Here is a 15,077-nt window from a genome sequence, read left to right as displayed (position 1 = left end):
GTTTAGAAAGCAAAACACATCACCTTCCTCCTTTTCCTTCATTTTCTTCCATTGCATTCTCCTTTTGCTCTGCCCTTTGCTCCATTGATCTTCCATTCATCTTCCATTCATTTGATCTTCCATTGCAATCTCACTTTGCTCTGCGGTTTGCAATCACCTTCCTTTACTTCCTTTTATTTCTTCCAATGGCTGGGGCCTTAGTGGGAGGAGCTTTTCTTTCCGCCTCCCTCCAAGTGTTATTTGACAGGATGGCATCTCCCGAATTGATGGACTTCTTTCGACAGCGCAAACTCAACAAAGGAGACGTAGAGAAGTTGAAGATAAGATTGTTATCCGTGCATAAACTGTGCGAAGATGCCGAGGAAAAGCAACTTATGGATCTTTCTGTGAAAGAGTGGCTTCATAGCCTGAAAGATGTTGTCTACGATGCAGAAGACGTGTTAGACGAGATAGCCACTGAAGCCTTGCAGTGTAAGTTGGATGCTGAATTTCAAACCACTGCAACTAAGGTACGAAACTCCATCTCCACTTTTTTCAATCATTTTGTCAAGGAGATAGAGCCTAAGATAAAAAAGCTACTTGACAAACTAGAATATCTGGCAAGACAAAAGGATGATCTAGGTCTAAGAGAAGGCGTTGGAGGAGAATCATCAAAAAGATTTATCACGACTTCTTTGGTCGAAGAATCTGATATTTTTGGTAGGGATGATGATAAGGAAAAAATAATAAGCTTATTGGTCTTGGATGATGCATCTTGTAATAAAAATCTGTGTGTGATTCCCATAGTTGGCATGGGAGGAATTGGCAAGACCACCCTTGCTCAACTTGTATACAAGGACAAGAGGGTGAAGGAGCATTTTCACCTTCAAGCATGGGTTTGTGTTTCGGATGAATTTGACGTGTTAAAGCTTACGAAAACAATTTTAGAAGAAGTAGGTTCGTCTGCTAATACTGATAGTAATAACCTAAATTTGCTTCAACTTACACTAAATGAGAAATTGATGGACAAGAAATTTCTACTAGTTCTAGATGATGTTTGGAATGAGAATTATGTTGATTGGGAGATGTTAAGTAAGCCATTTAAATCTGGGGCACCTGGAAGTATGGTTATTGTAACTACACGCAATGACGATGTTGCATCAATCATGCGCACTGTTCCAACTCATCGTCTAAAGACGTTACTAGAAGAAGATTGTTGGTCACTATTTGTAAAACATGCATTCCTCGATGGATTCTCTGATTCACGTCCAGAGCTAGAAGTAATTGGTAGACAAATTGTGAAAAAGTGTGAAGGCCTACCTTTAGCAGCCAAGACGATTGGGGCTCTTTTGCGATCTAAACAAGATGTGGATGAATGGGAGAATATATTGAAGAGCGAACTATGGGATTCGCCAATTGACAAAACAAACATTCTTCCTGCTCTAAGATTAAGTTACAAATATCTTCCCCCACAATTAAAGCAATGTTTTGCTTATTGTTCAATATTTCCCAAGGATTATGTTTTAGAAAAAGATCAAGTAGTCCTATTATGGATGGCAGAAGGTTTCTTAGAAGAAACTAGAAACAAAGGAATGGAAGAGGTTGGTGAAGAATACTTCCTTGCTTTGGCATCAAGATCATTGTTGGAACAATCAAGTGGCAACAAATCAGGTTTTACAATGCATGATCTTGTCAACGACTTGGCAAAATTTGTGTCTGGACAATTTACCTTTAGACTGGAGGTTGACAATTCTCAAGAAGTTTTGAATAAGACTCGCCATTTGTCATATTTAAGAAAAAAATATAACAAATTTAAGAAGTTTGATGTTCTTTATGAGTCTACTCGATTGCACACATTCTTGCCATTATATAACAAATTTAAGAAGTTTGATGTTCTTTATGAGTCTACTCGATTGCACACATTCTTGCCATTAGCGTTGTCGCCATCGGATAATTGCTTCTTCTTCTTAGCTAATAGAGTACCACTTGACTTATTGCCAAATCTAAGGTCATTGCGGGTGCTCTCTCTATCTCACCATTATAATAGGATTGAGCTGCCTGAATCAATTGGCAAATTTAAGCATTTACGTTATTTGAACCTTTCTTTCACTAAAATTATAAGGTTGCCTGATTCCATATGTAAGTTGTGCAATTTGCAAACATTGAATTTATCAGGTTGTAAAGGTCTTTCTGTATTACCAAGAGATGTGTGGAAACTCGTTAATTTACGTCATCTTGATATTACTGGAACTATCATAAAGGAGATGCCAATGCAGTTGAGTAGACTAAAATGCCTACGAACATTAACTAAATTTTTCATCAGCAAACATAGTGGGGCTTGCATTGAAGAGTTGGGAAAACTTTCAAATCTCCGAGGAAGGCTTTCTATTTTAGAGCTCCAAAATGTTGCATTTCCTACGGATGCTTTGAAAGCATGCTTGAAAGATAGGAAGTATCTCGAGGAGTTGGTGTTGGAATGGAATCCATTAGATACTAATATTTCAGAATGTCAAAGATATGTACTTGACAATCTTCGGCCTCATCGTAACTTGAAAAGTCTCACAATTAACAACTATGGCGCTGAAACTCTTCCAGATTGGGTCGGGCATCATTCATTCTTTAATATAGTGTCCCTTCGCTTAGAAAACTGTAGACATTGTTGTAACTTGCCACCACTTGGGCAACTACCCTCTTTGCGGGACCTTTGCGTTGTTGGGTTTGAAGAAGTAGCTATAGTGGATCGTGAGTTTTATGGGAGCGATTCTTCATCGGCTAAGCCATTTGGAGCCTTGAAAGTTCTAAGGTTCGAGCAAATGTTGAAGTGGGAGGAATGGTCTTCTTTTGGTGCTGAAAACGAAGGCGGACCTTTTCCTCAACTTGAGGAGCTTTATATTTGTTTCTGCCACAAGCTAACCGGAGAGCTGCCCATTCATCTTCCTTCTTTAGCCAAACTTGAAATTTTTGAATGTCCGCAGTTGGCTGCCTCATTCCCAAGGGCTCCTTCTTTGCACGAATTGTATTTAAAAAATTGTAATAAGGTTCAGTTAAAGGAATTGCCAACCGGCCTGCAGAAGCTCAAAATTGAAGGATTTGAAGCACTAGAGTCTCTTCCCCAAGGACTGGTGGACTCCAATGGCTGCCTTCAAAAGTTAACAATCAAAAAGTGTATGAAGTTAGAGCTCCCAACACACTTTTCATCCCTTGAAACGTTGAAGTTGAAGAATTGTGATTCCCTCAAGTCATTTCCATTAGATTTATTCTCAAAGCTTTATAAAATCGACATCTCTGGGTGTACGAATCTGGGATCATTTACTGCTTCAGAACAACATGGACGTGATTTAGTGACCTTGCATATTCACATTAGCAATTGCCCGAATTTTGTATCTTTTCCAAAAGAAGGAATTCGTGCCCCCAACCTTAAAGCCTTTTGGGTACAAAAATGTGAAAGTCTGAGTTCACTGCCAGAGAAGATGCATATACTCCTCCCTTCTCTTGAAAATTTTGCTATAACCGATTGTCCAGAAGTTGAATTGTTACCTGAAGGAGGCTTTCCTTCCAATCTGAAAATTCTTCAGGTTGAGTACTGTGAGAAACTCTTTGCTAGTCGGATGGAATGGGGTTTGCAAAAACTTTCGTCTATTAGACGTTTGCATATCGGTAGCAAATCTGAAGATGTGGTGTCTTTTCCAGAGCCAGGGTTGATGCCTTCTTGTTTGACTTCTCTTTCGTTCTATGGATTTCCAAATATGAAATCTTTGGACAAGAAAGGGCTTCAACACCTCACCTCTCTTCAAAAATTGTCGGTCAATGACTGCCCTAAGCTCAAGTACATACCCAAAGAGGTGTTGCCTGCCTCCCTTTCAATTATACGTATCTATAGCTGCCCTTTGTTAAGGAAATGGTGGCAAAGCAAGAAAGGTAAAGAACGACGAAAGATTCCCGACGTCGATAACGTAATTTTTGATGGGGAAGTTTATATTGGATGAGCCAAAAGCATCGCAAGAGTCCCACTTTCAGTTATGATCCTCTTGCTTCTAGTAATAAATTTCTCTAATTCTTTCATATATATATATATACAAAAGATATTTTCTTTGTCCGATAAATTTCGCTTCTTTTTATTAGTGTCGAATTGTTTGTGTATTTGTTTAATTAATTGTATGGGAAACTTTTAATTTGCAGAATCTGGAAGTTCGAAGAGCTGGGTGACAATTACAAGAAGCAAGAGGCAGGCAAATAGATTCTATGATCCTTTGAGGCGTGAATGCCCGAAGGTTAGCCAATTATTCCAACTCCTAAATATTTGGTTAAGTTTTTCACGAATTGGGTCCCTTTTATATTTGCTGAATTCAAGCCCATAAATGTATTTTATTTATAACAAAAAGTGTATTTTACTGAAAAAATCGTAACATTTGTATTGATCTGATTTAGTTAGTCCTTAACACATAAATCATATAATCAGTAAACTCATGTTACAAAAATTGTGGTGCAGAAAAAGGAATGTCATGGGATGGAGGGCGAGTCTTAAAGTATTAGTGGAAGCACTAATCTGTGGTGTTGGAAATCTGAATGAATGAAATATGTGGAGACACGCTGGAAAGAGAGCCAAATTTGTTGTGCAGCTCAGATCTGTTGTGTGTGGAGTGTCAGTGTTTTTTCACATATTATTTCAGTTTCTTAAGAGATCTTGTTCTGTTTTTAGTGTGAGCATTTGTCATGAATTTGTTGGTACTAAAGTGTTACTATTTATTTATTGATTCCAACATATACTTATTTTCTGGTGAATAGGTACTGAAAATTTGGTGGTGCCTTGTTGGACTTATGGTGCGTACTAAATCGAGATCATGGGAATATTGCTCTGTTTTTTTTTTTCTACAATAGAGGCTTTGAATTGTCAATTTGTATGAATGGCAGCAGGTGATTTTTTATATCCTCAGCATTTTCTTTTCTTTTGTTTTTTTGTTTTTTTGTCTTTGAGTTTTTTTGTTTCTCTCGAGTGCATACAAACTACACACCAACATGTTAGTTTTAATCCACTTTATCTTCCATCCCTTCCGAAACGAGATGAAAAGATTCTGTTTAAATGAGGCTTTTTCATGCCATTATTGAGTTAAATACATTTTTATTTTATTGGTGGTTACTTGCTTCAGGAGGAATGAAAATGTCTAATTTTTTGAAGCCCCATTGATCCTAGGAGTTTCTTTGATATAATGCTTTCTATTTGTTAGGTGGTGTCATTCCTATGGGTTTAGAAGAATTTGGGTTGATCATGAGCTTGAAGATATGAGTTTGTTTGATTATATTTTGGGTCAAAGAGAATGCAGAAAGCTACAAACTTTTTTATTTTTAAAATGAAGAGCAGGTTGAGCTCTTTTTTTCTCCCCTGCAGCTGTGTTACTTTACTGTTACTGTCAAGCACTCTGCTGACAGTTTTCTTTCAATATTTTATTCACAATTATGTATCTGAATATTTCTAAGGAAAGTACATACTTCTCCCTTCAATTGAGTTCAAAAATTGACAAACATGTAGTAGGGGTAATATATGGCCCTATTTGGTTATATTAGGGAAAGGATAAAACAGTTTGCATATAATTTTATTTTTTTTAATAGAAAAAGGAACAAGATGAAATCATGTTATTAGTGGTTTTTTTAGAGTTTATCTACAATGATTGCTGTCATAATGGCTTTGTATAATGGAGTCATTTGTGTTATAAGTCGTGGAAACTAACTCATATTTAACAGGTGCCCAAAGATGTTGTATATCTTCATCTACAACCCAAATACCAGAAAATGGATGTTGGTGACGTCCTTGGATTCGCATTTTGCCCATTTGGTTCTTTGTCAAAGATGGACCCATATTTTAAGGTGGTGAGCATTCAACATGCAAACTTTCACCAAATTTCTTATGGGGGACAGGAAAATGGAAAACTTTCCTTGAAGCTTGTGAACACCATGAGGGATTTTTCTTTTCAAATAAGATACTGGTATGCAACTTTCCCTGATTCTTTGCAAAGTGGTGGGCAAGGCCTCGTGAAAATCGAAATGTTACTGCTTTCAGTATTTCACCAATTGTGACAGCTTATTCTAGCTTTTATTGTCAACTCAAATATGTTCCCTTGTTTAGATACAAAGTTGTACAGTACAGCCTGACTTGGAATAGGATCATGTTATCCTTTTTTTCTTTCTCTAGATGAATGCACAATCAGATATGGAACATCCCCGTTTTGACCAATTATAAGGCCATCCATCTTTGTATCCTCTTCCATTTTGCTTTCATGTGGCATATCCCTTGCTGATATCTAATATTAGTAGATATTATGAAACCATGTTGTAGGCCAAAGCAATGCAGGACCCTGAAATCCAGAACATCCCCTAAGACCCTGTGATCCGACAGGTATGCTGATTTTCAAATTTCATTTACCATAAGAGTGAAATTGGATTTTTTTACTGCTTTCTGCGGTATATGGGTAGACTAACTGAAGCAGAGTATGTTTTCTGATTGGGAATTATGTGTTACTTTTTTCACCAACTGAAGCAGAAATAGAAACAGAATACTCAATTGAATGGTGTACAAGTGCACCAATAGAACCCCAGAGCAATTACAAGTAATGACTATCTTATTGAAAGCAGAACTTCATGTTACCGATCGTACTTGAGAATCCCTTTATAATATTTCTGCTTCCCTGCCAGGTCAGTGTCCTTCTGTAAGTTTCAGAAGCAGAGGAATTCTCTCAAGTATTAACAAAGCCTCTCAGATCTCTCCTTTAGGATACACCTGGACAGATCTTTGTGGCATTTGAGAAACCAGGAGAAGTCCCAGCTTGTCATGTTGTATTGCTGTGATAGGTCAAGAGGTGGAAGCTCACCTTATATCAGATTCATTTTTCTTCCACATTCACCGTCAGAGGTCAAGAGGCATTTATACCTCCTTGTTCAACAAAGGGTAATAATCGTGGGAATACAATGTTTCTTTTTCGAAAGTTTACCCACAACGACTAGTGTCATATTATGGCTTTGTATGATGGAGTCATTTGTGTTAACTATCTCCTATTTAACAGGTGCCCAAAGATGTTGGATATCTTCATCTCTACAACCCAAATACCAGAAAATGGATGGCGCTGACGCTGAGACATCTTTGTAAAATATCTGAACAACTACATGTTGTGGTGTAACTTGTATTTCACAAGTCAGACGTGTGGCCCATTCGTTGTCTTTGGCTTATAGTGTTCTAGTATATTTGCCTCTCCTTTACAAGTAGTATTTGGAGACTTGGGGTTATTACCCTAGCCGAAGTCAGTGTTCCACTACTACTTGTTTTTGGAGTATCCTTTGACCGACTTATTGCCTTATAAAAGGGAGGCTTTGCAACAAGGCAAAGTGGAAGAAAAATTAGAAGCCACATGTCTCATTAGGGTTTTCTCACTTTGTTGTGTCTTATGGCACTTAGAGAAGAATAGAGTTTTCTTTGTCAATTTTTTCTCGTGTAAGAATGAGATTTTGGTATATTAGGGCTTTGAGTTTTGAGTAATTTTCTTCCTGTTATCTTTGTACTCAATCTTTTGTTAGTGAATTTCCTCCGAGTTGTCTTTACCAGTGGATGTAAGCTTGTTAAACCGAACCACTTAAATCTTGGTGTCTTGTGTGATTGATCTATTTTCTATTATGTTCTTTTCTAGTTCTTTGGGATCCTATATTTAATTTCGTGCACAACACTACATTTAAATACCAGGAAATTGATGGTGCCCATTTTATTCTTTGTCAAAGATGGCCACAAGTTTAAAGGTGGTGAGCAATCAGCATTCAAACTTTGAACAGAATTCTCATCGAAAACAGGAAAATGGAAAACTTTCATTGAAGCTTGTGAAGATCATGAGGGATTTTTTTTTTTTTCAAATAAGATAGTCGTATGCAAAGCAGTGGGCAAGGGCTCGAAAAAATCGAAATGTTACCGCTTTCAGTATTTCACAAATTGAGACAACTTAATCTAACTTTTGTTTTCAATTCAAATATGTTCCTTTGTTTAGATACGAAGTTGTACAGTACAGCATGACTTGGAATAGGATCGTGCTGTCCTTTTTTGTGTCTTCTATGAATGCAAAATCAGATGTATTTTTCTAAATGTTTGCAGTAATTCTTGCGATTTGAGAATAATTGTTCTCTTTCATTTTCACACAATTAGGAGAAAAATAAATTCGACCAATGCTTATGCATGATTTGGAAAATTGGCTTTTCCTCAAGGGTAACCTGTGCACATTCATTCTTCATGTAATTTGATCCAAAATGATGTCAGGCACCACCACATTATTGATCAAATCAGTTTCTACTATATCTTGGCCCTCAAATAGTGGTCTTAAGTAAAAGTTTAATAGCCTAGAGCATCATGACCCGAGATTTACCAATTCTTACAACCAAGATGCCAGCCTCAAGACTAAGAAAGCCTGTCTTTTCCGGATGCAATCATTTTACAAGTAATTAGTTACATGTCTCAGCAACATATTCAACCAATAGTAAAGACATGCTAAAAACTTCCTCTAATAATTGAGCAACATCCATCATTTCTTTCTTCCAGATGAATGAAGTTGCAGGGCACTTGCTCTTAGGGAGTGAAGTTTTGGAACTATGTGGTAACTTTTGTCATTTAGGTTCGTGCCCACTATTTTCCTATGGTTTCTCATGCATAATCAAACGCTTAAAAAATTCAATTTTCCTAATCTAAGTTTAAGAATAAACCCTCTACCTCCTTTTCTCACCCTTTACAAAAATTGACAAACTTTCCTCCAAACTTCGCTACCAATCAGCTAGGCTAAGATGACTAAGTTATCTTTTCTTTTCTTTTTTTTCTGCATAGGGGCTTGGTTATCTACATACCCTTCACTGCATATGGATTTTCTGTTGCAAACAATTTCAACTAAGAGTGTGTGCTATGAAAAATATATATACGACTCCAAACAACACCTATAAGGGGCTGAATAGGTGTATGCAAATAATATGCGGAATTAAAATTAAACAATCATACAACCAAAATATGTAAAACAATAAATCACATGGACACAGATATTTGGTTACGAAGAGAAAACTATTTAGAAAACTCTCTAAATGTAAAACCTCTCTGGGGCTGCCAAACTTAGAAAATCAACTAAATCAGTAAAAGAATACGGATTACAAGAAGTTCACATTTACAAAACCTTTGAAGCTGACACTCTCTTGCATAAGGCAAGCGACCCACTTAACTTTTACTGAGTAGCCTTTTCCAGAACATCTGGCACAATCCTTCTACGTGATTTCCCTTCACCAGAACTCCGGTTGACTTCAATTGTATACGATCTGTGATACAGACACAACATTTTACTCTAAGAGAGACTAACCCTAACACTCAATATCTTAAATGCTCTCTTAGCACAAACTACAGAACTCTATATGCAAAACTCGTACCTCTCTCTTTTATATGTATTTATAACATTTACAAAACCCTAGACCTGGGCCCACTAAAAAACACGTATTTGGCCATAATACGATCAGGGTGTCCTGACAAGCTAGTTAATGGCACTGGAACCCAAAGTTGTTTACCACGATATAAAAATTAAGTAAATTTCAGTTGACATGCTGTGGAATCCAAAGGTTTCAAATTTTGGCCTTGCCATGCTCCTCTGCTGAGAGAGTAGCTACATTACCAGTGTCATGAGAACATTTGGGTATGTAGGGCTGCGTTTTTATCTGAGGCCTGCGTGCCAGTGTGGCTAAAGAGATAACAAGTCTTTTTTTGTTTATATTTTTTGTAGTAGTTATGTAGTATAGAAGAATATTGTTTTTGTGTTTTCTGCCTATTCAATCATATGGCAGTGTGTCTTATTTATAATAACAAAGAGATTGTTTTGTTTACAAGAACAATAACTAATAGAAACCTAATCCTAAATTGTCTTTGAGAAATAATTCACTTCAGTTCTTGTTTCTGCAAGAGTTTCTATTTGAACAAAGTTCCTTTGTCATTATCTTTATCACAATCAGTTGTTTGTGATTTATCTGTTTCAATACACCCCCTCAAACTCGACGTGGGCATGCTAACGTCGAGGTTGGATTTTAGCACCAGGAACTTCTGTGAAACTAAAGGTTTGGTAAGGATGTCAGCTATTTGGTCTTTCCCTGAGATGAAATGAATGTCAAGTTCCTTGGCAGCCACTAAGTCATGAACAAAATGATAGTCGATGGCAATATGTTTTGTTCGTGCATGAAACATAGGATTGGAGGAGAGATATGTGGCTCCAATATTGTCACAATGTAAGATCGGAGGATGCTGGAAATGCTGACCAAGTTCACGAAGAAGAGCTTGAATCCATACCAATTCAGATGAGGTATTTGCTAAGGCTTTATACTTAGATTCGGTGCTAGATCTTGATACCGTGGGCTACTTTTCGAACTCCATGAGAGTAGATTTCTGCTGAGAAAGGTACAATATCCAGAAGTTGATCGACGATCATCGGGGCATCCCGCCCAATCAGAGTCTGAATATGCTGTGAGAGAATGTGAAGATGAGCGATATATTGAGAATGTATGATCACTTGTGAACTTTAAGTAACGCAGGATGCGCTTGACTGCTGTCCAATGGGTGTCTCGGGGTTCCTGCATGAATTGTGATACCTTGTTTATGACAAATGACAAATCTGGCCATGTGAGAGATAGATACTGAAGAGAGCCCACTGTGTTACGATGCGGGCTTGAGAGTGAGCAGAGAATAAAGTCTCAAGTGTGAGCCAAACCTCTCGGGAGGAGGACAAGTTGAGAACATGTGGTAGTATTTCCTCTTCTAAGGTGGAAACAATTACGCTGAAGACCTGTTTATCTTGATGATACCAAGTTTGGTATGCTGGGTTATTAGCCGTTTCTGCAGTTTTAGTGAGGGTCTGTTTGGGAGGAGGGGGTGGGTTGGTACCGTCGACATAACCAAAGAGGCTATGCCCTTCTAGAAGGTTTATGACTAAAAACTTCCACAGATTGTAGTTGTCAGAATTTAGTTTGAGGGTAATATGATGATTATGGGATTGGAGAGTTGATACACGAGCAGAAGAATCAGCCATTGATCACTTTTTCTTTCTTTCTTTTTTGTGAACTCTTCTATTCTTCTTCTACGAACTCGACGCAAAGATGCTGCGGGTCAGTGACGGGCTGCGTGGGTGAATGGACGATCTGCAGTGATGGATTGGTGATGCCGCGGGTCCGGAGGTGAATGGCAGTGTCGCGGTGTCGCGGGTTTGGACGGTGAACAACAGGTCTGGCGTGCGACCGGCGATCTGCAGGGGTGTGTGGCCGGATCTCCAGCAGTGGTGGATCTCCGGCAAGCTGGTTCGGCGAACAACGGTCACGCCGGTGGAGGTCCCGTATCTCCGATTTGGGTCAGCCGTGCGTTGGGTCTCCTGCAGTCCGGTTTGGAGGCCGGCGATGTCGTGTGGCTTGGGTCTCCTGCGAACGGCAGTGAACGAAACAGCAACACCGTGGGTTTGCAAGTCCTCAGATCAGCAGGTCCGATGGTGAACAGCAGCTCCGGCAGTGCAGAGATCCGGCAGTGTGGGTCCGGCGGTGTTGTGGCAGATCTGGTGTTGTGGGTCTGCGGTCTAGTGTTGCGGCTTGGAGGTGCTGCGGGACTGGGTTGCTTCCGTGGAGAGGTCCGGCGGTTTCGCAGGTCTGGTCGTGAAGGGGAGCTCCGGCTTGGCATATGAGTCTAGGAGCAGGGCGTTTTTACAAACTCAAAAAGAAATCAAGTAATTGAAATCAATCTGAAAAATAAGAAATATAAAGGAAAATCTAACAATTGGTGTTAGCCTGTTGGCTCTGATACCATATAGAAGAATATTGTTTTTGTGTTTTCTGCATATTCAATCATATGGCAGTGTGTCTTATTTATAATAACAAAGAGATTGTTTTGTTTACAAGATCAATAAAAAACTGATAGAAACCTACTCCTAAATTGTCTTTGAGAAGTAATTCACTTCAGTTCTTGTTTCTGCAAGAGTTTCTGTTTGAACAAAGTTCCTTTGTCATTATCTTTATCACAATCAGTTGTTTGTAATTTATCTGTTCCAATATGTAGCTCCTGAATATGCAAGCACAGGCATGCTGAACAAAAGAAGCAATGAGTACAGTTTTGGGATTCTCATGATAGAAATCATTTCTGGACGGAACCCAATTGATTACAGCCGATCTTCGGAAGAGGTTTGCACTATATTCTTAATATCACTTCGCTTCAAATATGGTAGAATTCCCATGTCAACTTAGTTGAGTGTCTTAAGAATATGGTCGCAAACAGGAATCCAGGAGTATTAATGGATCCAAAGCTACCTGAGAAGCCTACTTCAAGGGCATTGAAGCTGTCTCCTCTTGTGGCTTTACGTTTTGTAGACCCTAATGCACGGAAGCGGCCAAAAATGGGACAAGTTATACATATCCTTGAAGCTGAAGACACTCCACTCCATTCAAAGAAGCATGTATTCAACTCTTCTCAAAATTCATTTCAAATTCAGTGTTATACTATTCGTAAAACGAAATGGAAACTTAAAAGGCTAATGAGGTGATGGAAATGATTATGACAGCAGCAATTTTGTTTATGTTTTGAGTTTTCAGAACTTTATTTGTGAGTCCTATGATAAATTTTGTGCCTTAAGATCCTTAGCCACCTACAGCTTGCATGGCATTGTAGTTTTAGGTCAGAACTTTGAGCGTGTGGTTCTATATATGATGAGGGTTCCTTTATCTACATGATAGCTTATACTAAGATTATTCTTTTGGTACATTTTGGATCACCTATCGATTATCTGCTTATGATAGCTTGAAAGACCTCATTTGGCGATATGGTGATTATGTTTAGGAGAAACCTGAAAGTGCAAGTCGGGGACACGCATCATATGTAAAGGTCTTGTCTTTTATCCGAGATTCAGAAAACTGAATTGGTTTTGAGGGAACCTCAGCACGTTCACTCTTGAGGGAACTTGATCCGAAATGATGCTTAGACACCACATTAATGTATAGATCAAAACACTTTACTATCTCTTAACCCCAACAAGAGCGATCTAAAGTACAAGCCAAACAATAAGGGCCTCTTGAGATGTTAAAATATTAATTAAATTATTATATTCATATTTTATTTATTTATATAAGTTTTTGAAATAATTGATAATTTAATATATGATTCTATGGTTATATTATGCCCTTTTCAACATGTTCTTCAGCGACTGTTTGAAAATTTCAAGTTCTCATAATCAAATTACAGTACAGCCAGCATCTTTACAAAAACTCATGCCCTTTTTTGGTGGTTTCAGGTGTTTTAAATAAATAACATCGCATTCAATCGAACAACGATGTCCAAAGCTTAATTACCAACAAAATTGAGAAACGAAGACTGTTTTCCGTATCCAACTAGGGTGCCAGCCTTGTCTAAAAATCAGCAACTCATTTAACAAATAGCTTCTAAACAAAACAAAAAAAATGAAATTCATAACACTTTTTTAAAGATATTGTTATGAAAGATACAAGGAATTATGTGGTAAATTTTGTCATTTAGGTCCAATGGATTATCTTACAAGATAATGAAATTATTGGAGGATCGAGATACCTTTGGTTCTTCCTCTCAAATAAGATAATGGAAAAAAAATATATAAAAAAGCCCCATCAACTAATGGTTATTTTTTAAAAAGTCCCATTAAGTTTAAAGTATGCTAAAGTGGTATATCAAATTACCAAGGTGTGCCAAAAATGCCACTATTTTTATTATATTCCTATAATACTATTATTCTCTTAAAAACTAAAATCAATAAAATAAAATAAAAAACTAAACTAAATTATTTTTTAAATAAAAATAAAATAATAAAAAAACTCAAAGGGTTTTACAAATCGTCATGGAATATAAAAAAATAGGAATAAATACAAAATCAGATGTAACTGGCGAGCCACTCAGAGGTGGCCAGGGGTGGTGCGGCCACCTCCATTGGCTAAGAGGCCACCCCAACTAGATCTAGGGGTGGCTCACACGCCACCCCTTTCCTTTTAAAAGACAATAAATAAATAAATAAATAAATAACTAGTTTTTTTATTTTATTTCAGTTTTTAAGAGAATAAATGTATTATAGGAATATAATAAACAAAGCGGTATTTTTGAAACATTTTTGTAATTTGACGTTCAGGAGATTTTTTTAATATTTTTTTTCCTAAAATAATCTAAAACATTTTTGAAGAAAAACTATTTCCAACAGATATTTTCACGTCCACTTGTGAAATTTCTTTATTTGACCCGATCAATTTTCCCTTTCCCTTCCCCCACTTTGAATAAAAAATAAAATTGACCCGCTCAAGTATTCTTCAGAAATTATTAGCTAGTTTACCAGCCCTCAAGTCAAGTGAAGCCGCCTTATATTATTGCAAGGATAGAGCTTTGTTTCTTCCTCTCAAATATGCTGTTGTGTAATTAGTTCCTTTGTTTAGATACATGCATTTGATCAATTAGTATATAATTAGTTTCTCCGAATTTCAATTCAAATATGATGGAAAAATGGTCTCTCAAATAAAATAATAGAAAAATATTTACATACTATAACTTTTATTACAAAGTGAGAGATATGTCGATTCATATTTTATAAAAATAATTAAAAGATATTGATCATCCAAATTATTGGCTTAATTATCAATTACCAAATTAATTTGTATATTACTTTCTAGGAAAAATTAATAATTTATGCTTCACGTACGTCCAATCAAGATCCCCACTTACGCAATTATTGATTTGAGAATTTAATGGTGAAAGCAATGTACATGAAATTGCTGCCTCTCATCAATTGGGTGTTTACTTTTACTCGTCCATGAGCCGTGTAGGTCCATTTCTTTTTTTCCCGAGCAGCCGTGTGGGTCCATCACTCCCATTTGCTGTTTCCGGTATACGTTCTGTGGTTTAGAAAGGAAATCATATCACATACCCCCATTTCCTTCATTTTCTTCCATTGCATTCTCCTTTTGCTTTGCCGTTTGCTCCATTCATCTTCCTTCATTTGATCTCCCATTGCAATCTCACTTTGTTCTGCCGTTTGCAATCACCTTCCTTCATTTCCTTTTATTTCTTCCAT

General features: G+C 37.3%; 1 protein-coding gene across 2 annotated transcripts; it reads left to right on the top strand.

The window, feature by feature from the left end:
- Positions 1 to 129: 129 nt before the first annotated feature.
- On the top strand, positions 130 to 4,800 carry LOC132175699 (putative disease resistance RPP13-like protein 1). Of its 2 annotated transcripts, XM_088513362.1 has the most exons (5): positions 130 to 1,846; positions 1,901 to 3,995; positions 4,159 to 4,250; positions 4,469 to 4,621; positions 4,765 to 4,800. In XM_088513362.1, the coding sequence occupies exons 1-2, from the start codon at positions 186 to 188 to the stop codon at positions 3,963 to 3,965; spliced, it is 3,726 nt and encodes a 1,241-aa protein (XP_088369488.1). In that variant the 5' UTR covers positions 130 to 185; the 3' UTR covers positions 3,966 to 3,995; positions 4,159 to 4,250; positions 4,469 to 4,621; positions 4,765 to 4,800. The 2 variants fall into 2 exon arrangements, with proteins under 2 accessions (XP_088369488.1, XP_088369487.1); XM_088513361.1 differs by having other exon boundaries at positions 130 to 3,995.
- Positions 4,801 to 15,077: the final 10,277 nt, after the last annotated feature.

This window comes from Corylus avellana, chromosome 2, assembly GCF_965113065.1.
Source record: "Corylus avellana chromosome 2, dhCorAvel1.hap1.2, whole genome shotgun sequence".
Taxonomy (NCBI): Eukaryota; Viridiplantae; Streptophyta; class Magnoliopsida; order Fagales; family Betulaceae; genus Corylus; species Corylus avellana.
This window is presented reverse-complemented; position numbering and strand designations above follow the sequence as displayed.

Coding starts and splice junctions, on each gene's coding strand:
- LOC132175699 (XM_088513361.1), top strand. CDS start 186: ATGGCTGGGGCCTTAGTGGGAGGAGCTTTTCTTTCCGCCTCCCTCCAA.